Source organism: Anomaloglossus baeobatrachus, chromosome 10, assembly GCF_048569485.1.
Source record: "Anomaloglossus baeobatrachus isolate aAnoBae1 chromosome 10, aAnoBae1.hap1, whole genome shotgun sequence".
Taxonomy (NCBI): domain Eukaryota; kingdom Metazoa; phylum Chordata; class Amphibia; order Anura; family Aromobatidae; genus Anomaloglossus; species Anomaloglossus baeobatrachus.
The window spans coordinates 17,216,745-17,229,755 of NC_134362.1; the positions used below are offsets into that span (position 1 = coordinate 17,216,745).

A 13,011-nucleotide genomic window follows, 5' to 3' on the forward strand; every position below is an offset into this window, starting at 1 on the left:
CTGGCACTATCAGGCTGATTCTATACATACAGTGCTATACTGGCACTATCAGACTGATTCTATACATACAGTGCTATACTGGCACTATCAGGCTGATTCTATACATACAGTGCTATACTGGCACTATCAGGCTGATTCTATACATACAGTGCTATACTGGCACTATCAGGCTGATTCTATACATACAGTGCTATACTGGCACTATCAGGCTGATTCTATACATACAGTGCTATACTAGCACTATCAGGCTGATTCTATACATACAGTGCTATACTGGCACTATCAGGCTGATTCTCTACATACAGTGCTATACTGGCACTATCAGGCTGATTCTATACATACAGTGCTATACTGGCACTATCAGGCTGATTCTATACATACAGTGCTATACTGGCACTATCAGGCTGATTCTATACATACAGTGCTATACTGGCACTATCAGGCTGATTCTATACATACAGTGCTAAGGCTGATTCTATACATACAGTGCTATACTGGCACTATCAGGCTGATTCTATACATACAGTGCTATACTGGCACTATCAGGCTGATTCTATACATACAGTGCTATACTGGCACTATCAGGCTGATTCTATACATACAGTGCTATACTGGCACTATCATGCTGATTCTATACATACAGGGCTATACTGGCACTATCAGGCTGATTCTATACACACCTTTAGTTGTCAGCTAGGATGTATAGGTTTTGAAACACAAGCAAGTAAAGTTTGAAAATGAGAGCAGCTTTTTGAGTGGCAGCAGCTGCCAATCAGCTGATATTGGGGTGGGTATTTATAGTGATTCCCGCCCCCCTGCCTGTTGTTCCTCCCCCTGTTATTTATGCTAATTCTATTATAGCATAGTTTTACTAACTGACTAGAAGGACCTGTGCTGATGTCATATCCATGTGACCAGAAGGCAGAGAAATAATGTTGCTTCCTGGTATCAGCTATGTTGGCTGAGGCCCCGCCCCTTCTGGTCACATGGGTATGACATCAGCACATCCTGGTGATTGGTGCGCTTTAAAGGAGCTGTCCCATAAATAACATCTACAGAATAGGTGAGAAATGTGAGATTTCTGAGGCTCTGACAGCTGCAAACCCCAATCCTAAACAATCGGAGGCCTAAAGTGCAGGGTGTGCTGACACCGATGCCTTCACCGTCTGCAGGATTCATGGTCCCACGCAGGGAACTATGGGCCCCAAATCTCCAGATCAGAGCAGGTTCTAGCAGCCATGATACATTAATCATCTACAATTTCCATTGCATTTCTTTTTTTATGGTGCTATTGTAAATAAAAAAAAAAAATCACTAACAAAGTAACTTTCCAATATAAAAATCTCCCATTTTCGGCTGCAATGAGAATGTATAAAACATACAAAAAAACACCAACAAAAAGTCATGGATATGTAAAACCGCAATCACTCAGGTCAAATCTTAGAAGAGGAAAAGTAATTTGTAGTCAGTGACTTACAGAAATTTGCCGATCTTTATTATCCAGCTCCTTCTGTAAAACGTCGATCACTTGATTCTTTCCGGATAAAACCTCTTCATCCTCATGAAGTTTCTGCTTCAGGGCCTTGAGCAGCTGAACACACAGACAGAGTGGGATTAAGTTGGGAATACCACCATATTCCTCACATCTATGTGTATTTCCATTTTAAATATCTATCTGGAAGCTGAGAAGGGGGAGGAGGGGGATGCAGCTGAAGTCGTACAGTGCTTTAGTGTAATAGGATAAGGGGTGGAAAGAAGCAGGAGGGTAATATCTGATCGGACATCATACTAGGAGAAAAAATGCAGAACTGCAGCAACTGGCAAAAGTAAAGATGACGGTTTGGCGCAACATTTCTGCGGCGAGTGAAAAAGTGCAATTTATGCCTTTTTTTCTTCGTTATTGCATATACAGTATGGATTAATTTTATACAGTATTTAGGTAGTTTGATGGTGATTTAAATAGGCTTTTTTTGTTACTTTATTATTAAAAAGGGGACAAAGGATTTCCATTCATTTTTAAAAAAAAAATTACTTAATATTTTAGTCCGGTCAGGTGACTTAAAGCCCACCAATCACCAGGATTTTCCTATATAAACTAAAGCCAGTGCTATACTGGCGCTATCATGCTGATTCTATACATACCTTTAGTTGTGAGATCGGATGTATAGTTTCTGAAATACAGGCAAGTAAAGCTTGTGAAATGTACTGTTATATGATTGACAGCAGCTACAGAATATCTAATAGGTGGGTCGGGTTTTGCCAGTTATTACAGTCCCTGTCTGCCTGTCCTTCCTCCTCTTTCTCTGTTATTACAGGGGAAGGAAGGACAGGAGGGAGGAAGGACAGGCAGACAGGGGTGGGAATAACTGGCAAAACTTGACCCACCTATTAGATATTCTGTAGCTGCTATCCATCAAATAACAGAGCATTTCACAAGCTTTACTTGCCTATATTTCAGAAACTATACATCCGATCTTACAACTAAAGGTATGTATAGAATCAGCAGGATAGTGCCAGTATAGCACTGGCTTTAGTTTATATAGGAAAATCCTGGTGGTTGTGGTGCTTTAAATCTGGGATCAGTTGAGTGATCGTTTTATGTACTGCAATACTGATGTAATCCTTTGAAGCTCGGCCATAAGTCCCTGGCTGCAATGATGACCCATCGGAGAAGAGGCTAAATACAAGGTTTTTATCCCTTTTTAGGCTCGCTTCACAATAGCGGTATTTTGCCGGAAAGCCGAATCCGGCACAAATGCATTTCAGCTCCATTCCTTTACAATGGAATCATGACAAGATGCGGTCACGTGACCGCATGTGACTGCATCTTGCTGCGATTCCATAGGAAATGAATGGAGCTGAAAAGAATTTGTGCTGGATCCGGCTTTCTCGCAAAATACCGCTGATGTGAAGCAAGTCTTAACCGCTGCTACTCCACTAGGCTATGCTTTGTATTACAAAACCAACTCACAAAAAGATCAGATAACAAGATTAATATGAAAAAATCTTTATTTATCAATGAATTTAAAAAGAACAAGAGGGGGTGCAATAACAGAGAGGATACACAAGGTGGCATACCAGAGCAGCTGGGAGCAGACGAGTGTGCAATGTAAAATGAAAACCACAGAATAGCCTTACTGAAGAGTAAAGGGGAAGCCAGCAAGTGTCATAAATATATTCAGGCACAATCCCAAATCAAGAGAAGTATAAGAGGCATCAAAAAGTGGCAATCAGAAATTTAGCAATAAGCACACATACTCACAGCTGGAATGGCGCCAAGTCCCATCCGACGCGCGTTTCAGCGTCAGCCTTCGTCAGGGAGGGGGGTGTGGCGACATACCGGCAGGGTAGGTGTATTTATGTACAGATCTAGCCAGTCAGAATCCGGATCAAAGATACGGCGCATGCTCAGTGCAGATCGGCGCAGGACTCAAGCAGCGGTGGCGCGTCATCGTCACCCGGCAACCGAAGTCGCTCCACTATGAGTCACCGCCACACGTGACAGGCAGTCACGTGGAGCAGCGACGTCAGAGGGGCGAGCACGGAGCCCAGACGATACAGATACGCCCACAGCGTGAGTGTTGCCCGGAGACCGCGCATGCGCTCTAAATCCGGATAAACCAAGACATACGGTATATTAAAGACGGTGCTTATTTCCCAAGAAAACATGTTCAAATATTGGTCAGAACAAAAGATAAAGTGCATATGTGCATTAATCAGAGATAAAAACATATAATCCATGAATTAAAGAGAACCTTTTTTACGGCATGCACATTCCAAAAGACACACATGTATACATGTTCCTGTATACACTAACGAATACATAAAATGGAGCACACATGATGTAAATGCAATGCGTACATGCATACAGGTGTATACACACAAAAAGCATACATAGTGTGAACACTACACAGAATGTATAAAAATCTATATATATCAAACCCCAAAAGTAAATACAGAGGGGAGAAAATAAAATTTATTTCGTACTTAAAGCATATAAACTAAACATGAAAAAGTGAGAAAATGAAACTGTGAGGATGTGAAGTATGTGAAGATGCAAATGAGAGTGTATACATAAAATGTCTACACTATCAGCAACTGTGTATAGACATATAAAAAAAGTCCTTTTTATTTAAAAGACTAAAAAGTATATATCGTGTTGGATATAATTGAAAATTAATTGAGATGAAACAAATAGATATGTGTGTGAGGATCCCTATACAAATAAGTGAATGTGTGACAGAGTGAGTGCATGTGTTTTGTATGCTTTGTATTACCCTGGACATAAGGGTAACATTTTCTTTCTGCTCTTTCCGACATACCTGGTGAAGCTCCGCAGAGGAATCGGACTTGGCTGCAATCTTAAACAGCTCCTGGTCATGCTTCTCCGACAGCAACTTCATCTCTTTGTCCTTTTCCAAAATGATGTTCTGAAAAACCCGGATCTGCAAAAAGTGTCATCCCGAGTTATTTTATAAATGTGACCGCTACAATGTGCACCTCTCATTCTGGAAGACCCAACACAGACCTTATACTTTACACCCTTCCAATTGATTGTAAATGGCAGCATGTAATGCTCCATGTCTCCTGCGGTGGGCGCTGCAGGGGAATTGAACACACTTAGATACAGATTGCTGGTGATCACTGAGGTTATCAGCAGCAGGATACTTTGTGATCAGATAATGGGGTGTAATCCACAGAATATGGGGCCACACAAGGGCAGCATGGTGGCTCAGTGGTTAGCACTGCAGTCTTGTGGTGGCTCAGTGGTTAGCACTGCAGTCTTGTGGTGGCGCAGTGGTTAGCACTGCAGTCTTGCAGCGCTGGGGTCCTGGGTTCAAATCCCATCAAGGACACCATCTGCAAGGAGTTTGTATGTTCTCCCCGTGTTTGCGTGGGTTTCCCCCGGGTTCTCTGGTTTTCTCCCACACTCCAAAGACATACAGATTGGGGCTCACAATCTAGAGTCCCTATGGGGACAGTGTTGCCAAAGTATGTAAAGCGCTATGGAATTAATAGCACTATATAAATGAATAAATATTATTATTATAATGGAGTGTAATCCGCAGGATATGGGGCCCCGCCCACACGGATACCGTATGATCAGATAATGGGGTGTAATCCGCAGGATATGGGGCCCCGCCCACACGGATACCGTATGATCAGATAATGGGGTGTAATCCACAGGATATGGGGCCCCACATAAATACCCTATGATCAGATAATGGGGTGTAATCCACAAGATATGGGGCCCCACACGGATACCCTATGATCAGATAATGGGGTGTAATTCACAGGATATGGGGCCCCACACGGATACTCTATGATCAGATAATGGGGTGTAATCCACAAGATATTGCTCCCCACACGGATACCCTATGATCAGATAATGGGGTGCAATCCACAGGATATGGGGCCCACACAGATACCCTATGATCAGATAATGGGGTGTAATCCACAAGATATTGCTCCCCACACGGATACTCTATGATCAGATAATGGGGTGTAATCCACAGGATATGGGGCCCCACATGGATACTCTATGATCAGATAATAGGGTGCAATCCACAGGATATGGGGCCCCACACAGATACCCTATGATCAGATAATGGGGTGTAATCCACAGGATATGGGGCCCCACACGGATACCCTATGATCAGATAATGGGGTGTAATCCACAGGATATGGGGCCCCACACGGATACCCTATGATCAGATAATGGGGTGTAATCCACAGGATATGGGGCCCCACACGGATACTCTATGATCAGATAATGGGGTGTAATCCACAGGATATGGGGCCCACACAGATACCCTATGATCAGATAATGGGGTGTAATTCACAGGATATGGGGCCCCACACGGATACTCTATGATCAGATAATGGGGTGTAATCCACAGGATATTGCTCCCCACACGGATACTCTATGATCAGATAATGGGGTGTAATCCACAGGATATGGGGCCCCACATGGATACTCTATGATCAGATAATAGGGTGCAATCCACAGGATATGGGGCCCCACACAGATACCCTATGATCAGATAATGGGGTGTAATCCACAGGATATGGGGCCCCACACGGATACCCTATGATCAGATAATGGGGTGTAATCCACAGGATATGGGGCCCCACACGGATACCCTATGATCAGATAATGGGGTGTAATCCACAGGATATGGGGCCCCACACGGATACCCTATGATCAGATAATGGGGTGTAATCCACAGGATATTGCTCCCCACACGGATACTCTATGATCAGATAATGGGGTGTAATCCACAGGATATGGGGCCCCACATGGATACTCTATGATCAGATAATGGGGTGTAATCCACAGGATATGGGGCCCCACATGGATACTCTATGATCAGATAATGGGGTGTAATCCACAGGATATGGGGCCACAGCAGGGATACCCTATGATCAGATAATGGGGTGTAATCTACAGGATATGGGACCACACAGGAATAATCTATGATCAGATAATGGGGTGTAATCTACAGGATATGGGGCCCCACACGGATAATCTATGATCAGATAATGGGGTGCAATCTACAGGATATGGGTCCCCACACTGATACGGTATGATCAGATAATGGGGTGTAATCCACAGGATATGGGTCCCCACACGGATACCCTATGATCAGATAATGGGGTGTAATCCACAGGATATTGGGCCATATACGGATAATCTATGATCAGATAATGGGGTGTAATCTACAGGATATGGGGCCCCACACGGATACTCTATGATCAAATAATGGGGTGTAATCCACAGGATATTGCTCCCCACACGGATACTCTATGATCAGATAATGGGGTGTAATCCACAGGATATGGGGCCCCACATGGATACTCTATGATCAGATAATGGGGTGTAATCCACAGGATATTGGGCCATATACGGATAATCTATGATCAGATAATGGGGTGTAATCTACAGGATATGGGGCCCCACACGGATACTCTATGATCAAATAATGGGGTGTAATCCACAGGATATTGCTCCCCACACGGATACTCTATGATCAGATAATAGGGTGCAATCCACAGGATATGGGGCCCCACACAGATACCCTATGATCAGATAATGGGGTGTAATCCACAGGATATGGGGCCCCACACGGATACCCTATGATCAGATAATGGGGTGTAATCCACAGGATATGGGGCCCCACACGGATACCCTATGATCAGATAATGGGGTGTAATCCACAGGATATGGGGCCCCACACGGATACCCTATGATCAGATAATGGGGTGTAATCCACAGGATATTGCTCCCCACACGGATACTCTATGATCAGATAATGGGGTGTAATCCACAGGATATGGGGCCCCACATGGATACTCTATGATCAGATAATGGGGTGTAATCCACAGGATATGGGGCCCCACATGGATACTCTATGATCAGATAATGGGGTGTAATCCACAGGATATGGGGCCACAGCAGGGATACTCTATGATCAGATAATGGGGTGTAATCTGCAGGATATGGGACCACACAGGAATAATCTATGATCAGATAATGGGGTGTAATCTACAGGATATGGGGCCCCACACGGATAATCTATGATCAGATAATGGGGTGCAATCTACAGGATATGGGTCCCCACACTGATACGGTATGATCAGATAATGGGGTGTAATCCACAGGATATGGGTCCCCACACGGATACCCTATGATCAGATAATGGGGTGTAATCCACAGGATATGGGTCCCCACACGGATACCCTATGATCAGATAATGGGGTGTAATCCACAGGATATTGGGCCATATACGGATAATCTATGATCAGATAATGGGGTGTAATCTACAGGATATGGGGCCCCACAGAGATACCCTAAGATCAGATAATGGGGTGCAATCCACAGGATATGGGGCCCCACACAGATACCCTATGATCAGATAATGGGGTGTAATCCACAGGATATGGGGCCCCACACGGATACCCTATGATCAGATAATGGGGTGTAATCCACAGGATATGGGGCCACACACGGATAATCTATGATCAGATAATGGGGTGTAATCCACAGGATATGGGGCCCCACACAGATACTTTATGATCAGATAATGGGGTGTAATCCACAGGATATGGGGCCCCACACAGATACCCTATGATCAGATAATGGGGTGTAATCCACAGGATATGGGGCCTCACACGGATACCCTATGATCAGATAATGGGGTGTAATCCACAGGATATGGGGCCTCACACGGATACCCTATGATCAGATAATGCGGTGCAATCCACAGGATATGGGGCCTCACATGGATTCTCTATGAAAAAGAGAAAACAGCCCAGAAATGTTGGCACAGAAAGGCAGAGGCGTGTAGGTGATTTGTATGTATATATGTAGGTGACGATGTGTCCGGATCGGCAGATGACGGCGCGATCCTGGGGCAGATGACTCACGTTCTCGGTGTACATGGCCTCCTTCTCCTGGAAGCTGCTCTTCTCCTTGCTGAGGAAGGCTTTCAGGCTCTCCGTCTGCTGGTGGAGGAGGCTGCACTTCTCCTCGCTTTCTTCCACCTTCCGGGTCAGATTCTGGATTAGGACCTGCAGGTCCTGGGCTGAGTCACCGGCGCTCGTCTGGGACAATGTAAGTTATAGAGTTAAAAAAACAGACATATTATTAGGCACATATACCACAACATGAATATAACGTCCCATTAACTTAAAGGGGCAAGTTATTTCTATCAGTTGGAAAAGGAATACTGTGCAGACGGGCGGGGGACTGACCGCTGGGACCCCCGCACAAGATTGGGGCTCTGGAAACCTGAGAATGGGACAAATACACAGGTCTTGTATGGGGCTGAGATGCACATGCCCGGCCTCTGCTCCATTCATTGTCTACGGGACCCCCAGGAAAGAGCCGAGCGCTGTCCACAATGTAATACCAGGATGGGAGATCTATGAATGATTCCTAGTGGTGTGCAAGTGGAGACCCCCATATACCAAGAGAAGGGAACTTAAAGTGTCCAGTGTGAATGGAGCGGTAGTGAGCATGTGCGACCACCACTCCTATATACAGTGAATGGAGCGGTAATGAGCATGTGCGACAACCACTCCTATATACAGTGAATGGAGCGGTAGTGAGCGTGTGCGACCACCACTCCTATATACAGTGAATGGAGCGGTAGTGAGCGTGTGCGACCACCACTCCTATATACAGTGATTGGAGCGGTAGTGAGCGTGTGCGACCACCACTCCTATATACAGTGAATGGAGCGGTAGTGAGCATGTGCGACCACCACTCCTATATACAGTGAATGGAGCGGTAGTGAGCGTGTGCGACCACCACTCCTATATACAGTGAATGGAGCGGTAGTGAGCGTGTGCGACCACCACTCCTATATACAGTGAATGGAGCGGTACTGAGCGTGTGCGACCACCACTCCTATATACAGTGAATGGAGCGGTAGTGAGCGTGTGCAACCACCACTCCTATAGACAGTGAATGGAGCGGTAGTGAGCGTGTGCAACCACCACTCCTATAGACAGAGAATGGAGCGGCAGTGAGCGTGTGCGACCACCACTCCTATAGACAGTGAATGGAGCGGTAGTGAGCGTGTGCGACCACCACTCCTATAGACAGAGAATGGAGCGGCAGTGAGCGTGTGTGACCACCACTCCCATAGATAGTGAATGGAGCGGTAGTGAGCGTGTGCAACCACCACTCCTATAGACAGTGAATGGAGCATCAGTGAGCGTGTGAGACCACCACTCCTATAGACAGTGAATGGAACGGTACTGAGCGTGTGCGACCACCACTCCTATAGACGGTGAATGGAGAAGCAGTTAGTGTGTGCGACCACCACTCCTATAGACCGTGAACGGAGAAGATCTGAGTGTGTGAGACCACCACTCCTATATACAGTGAATGGAGCGGTAGTGATTGTGTGCGACCACCACTGCTATAGACAGAGAATGGAGCGGCAGTGAGCGTGTGCGACCACCACTCCTATAGACGGTGAATGGAACGGTACTGAGCGTGTGCGACCACCACTCCTATAGACAGTGAATGGAGAGGTAGTGAGCGTGTGCGACCACCACTCCTATAGATGGTGAATGGAGCGGCAGTGAGTGTGTGTGACCACCACTCCTATAGACGGTGAATGGAACGGTACTGAGCGTGTGCGACCACCACTCCTATAGACGGTGAATGGAGCGGTACTGAGCGTGTGTGACCACCACTCCTATAGATGGTGAATGGAGCGGCAGTGAGTGTGTGTGACCACCACTCCTATAGACGGTGAATGGAGCGGTAGTGATTGTGTGCGACCACCACTCCTATATACAGTGAATAGAGCAGTACTGAGCGTGTGCGACCACCACTCCTATAGACAGTGAATGGAGAAGATCTGAGTGTGTGAGACCACCACTCCTATAGACAGAGAATGGAGCGGTAGTGAGTGTGTGAGACCACCACTCCTATAGACAGAGAATGGAGCGGCAGTGAGTGTGTGTGACCACCACTCCTATAGACGGTGAATGGAATGGTACTGAGCGTGTGCGACCACCACTCCTATAGACGGTAAATGGAACGGTACTGAGCGTGTGCGACCACCACTCCTATAGACGGTGAATGGAACGGTACTGAGCGTGTGTGTTCTATAGACAGTGAATGGCCTTTGGAACCCCTGGTCTTGTAATCAGTGGGGGTCCCAGTGGTCAGACCCCCAGAAATCATACAGTTATCCTGCCCTGTTGATATGATAAGACGTGTGTTGTGTATGGGATCACCCCCTTACAGTGTTGAGACCACCCTCTGGATAGCTTTGTGTTGTGGATCTCTTATCCTGACATAGCAGATCCCAGTAATACCTTCGCCTCCGGGTCAGCCCTGGGGGCCTCTACTGGAGCATTGGATGCGGTCGCCATTTGCAGATCTTTAATATAAGCCTCTTTTTTCGCCAGCCTCTCCTCTTTCTCTGCGAGCATGGCGTCCAGCTCGGAGCCGCGCAGTCGCTGACCCTCCAGCAGCTCCTCCTGGAAAAACAAGCAGCCGGATGACCTCTGCAGGGAGCGACCGCCTGCGCAGACTGTATCATGTATATGAGAGGGGTCTGTACATATCCGTGCAAGCGGTGCACACACAACCCCGCTCATGTATGAACCTAAACTAAAGCAAATGTGCACCAGAGAACGAGCCGACGTCTGGAAAGGTTCTGATCATCTGCGGACACATTCCTTACAAGACAATGGGGCGCTTATGTCTGCGGAGCCTGGGATTAACCCTCCCAGGGTGCACAGTGCGGTGTGATGTGTGGTCCCCGCAGTCATCAGCCCCGGTGACGCCCTCCATCCTCACTGCTTCTCGGTACCTTTCTCTTGAGTTCCCCATTCTTCAGAGCCAGCTGTGCCTCCAGCTCCTCCACTCGTTTCCGCAGAACCAGGATTTTGCCTCGGTTTGCAGAAGCATTTTCTTGGTCGGCCTCCCCCGATCCCTAAAACGACATAAAGCAGGGTCATTAAGTGTTCACAGATATCATTATTCTATGGCAATAATGAACTTTTGAGATACTGTATTTTTCGGATTATAAGATGCACTTTTCCTCCCAAAAATTTGGGAGGATAGTGAGGGGTGCGTCTTATAATCCAAATGTAGATTACTGGGAGGTGGTGGTGAGAGGTCGCAGGAGGCAGGGGCAATGCTGCAGGCACTGTGCTGGAGCTGAGGCGGCCTGCGGTGGCTGTGCTGAGGCGGCTGCGCTGGGGCTGCGGCAGCAGTGGCTGTGCTGGGGCTGCGGCGGCTGTGCTGGGGCTGCGGCAGCAGTGGCTGTGCTGGGACTGCGGCGGCTGTGCTGGGGCTGCTGCGGCTGTGCTGGGGCTGCGGCGGCTGTGCTGGGGCGGCTATGCTTGGTGCCTGTGCTGGGGTTGCGGTGGCTGTGCGGGGCTGAGACCACTGTGCTGGGGCTGAGACCACTGTGCTGGGGCTGAGACCACTGTGCTGGGGCTGAGACGGCTTTGCTTGGCGTCTGTGCTGGGGCTGCGGCGGCTGTGCTGGGGTGGCTTTGCTTGGCGCCTGTGTTGGGGCTGCGGCGGCTGTGCTGGGGCTGCGGCAGCAGTGGCTGTGCTGGGACTGCGGCGGCTGTGCTGGGGCTGCGGCGGCTGTGCTGGGGCGGCTATGCTTGGTGCCTGTGCTGGGGCTGCGGTGGCTGTGCGGGGCTGAAACCACTGTGCTGGGACTGAGACCACTGTGCTGGGGCTGAGACGGCTGTCCTGGGGCTGCGGCAGCTTTGCTTGGCGCCTGTGCTGGGGCTGCGGCGGCTGTGCTGGGGCGGCTTTGCTTGGCGCCTGTGTTGGGGCTGCGGCAGCTGTGCTGGGGTGGCTTTGCTTGGCGCCTGTGCTGGGGCTGCGGCGGCTGTGCTGGGGTGGCTTTGCTTGGCGCCTGTGTTGGGGCTGCGGCAGCTGTGCTGGCGGCTTTGCTTGGCGCCTGTGTTGGGGCTGCGGCAGCTGTGCTGGGGCGGCTTTGCTTGGCGCCTGTGCTGGGGCGGCTTTGCTTGGCGCCGGTGCTGGGGCTGCGGTGGCTGTGCTGGGGCGGCGGTGGCTGTGCTGGGGCTGAGACCACTGTGCTGGGGTTTCGGCCACTATGCTGGGGCTGCTGGATCTATGCTGGGGTTGTGGCGCCTGTGCTGAGGCTGCTGTGCTGCAAGGGCATAAAATAATGGCGCCTGGAGTTGGCGCGTGTGCAGATGGAGCTCTTGGCTGGTCATTGAGCCAATACTTCAATCTGTGCAACTGCCAACTCCAGGCGCCATTTCTTTGGAGCCCGCACTGCCAACAGTTTCTGGGACAGCATCTGGGACACCCGCCGCACCGCCTGCAGCATTGCCCTGCTCCACCACCACCCCCGCCTCTTGTGACCTCGTGCCACCACCGCTGCTGCCCCCTGGTAAGATCCCACCAGATTATAAGATGAACCCCAATTTTTTTCCACCTTTTCTTTTCTGTAAATTTGAGGTGCGTCTTATAATCTGGTGCGTTTATAATCCG

At 48.4% G+C, this 13,011-nt stretch overlaps 1 protein-coding gene across 5 annotated transcripts in view; it reads right to left on the minus strand.

The window, feature by feature from the left end:
- Positions 1-13,011, minus strand: part of LOC142255331 (uncharacterized) — a 110,326-nt gene that overhangs the window by 82,217 nt on the left and 15,098 nt on the right. For all 5 annotated transcript variants that reach the window (XM_075326883.1, XM_075326882.1, XM_075326881.1 and 2 more), the window contains exons 5-9: positions 11,340-11,462; positions 10,840-11,004; positions 8,428-8,604; positions 4,323-4,445; positions 1,478-1,591 (exon numbers count right to left, since the gene is read on the minus strand). In XM_075326883.1, the coding sequence (XP_075182998.1) occupies positions 1,478-1,591; positions 4,323-4,445; positions 8,428-8,604; positions 10,840-11,004; positions 11,340-11,462 (702 nt within the window). The remainder of the gene's footprint in view (positions 1-1,477; positions 1,592-4,322; positions 4,446-8,427; positions 8,605-10,839; positions 11,005-11,339; positions 11,463-13,011) is intronic.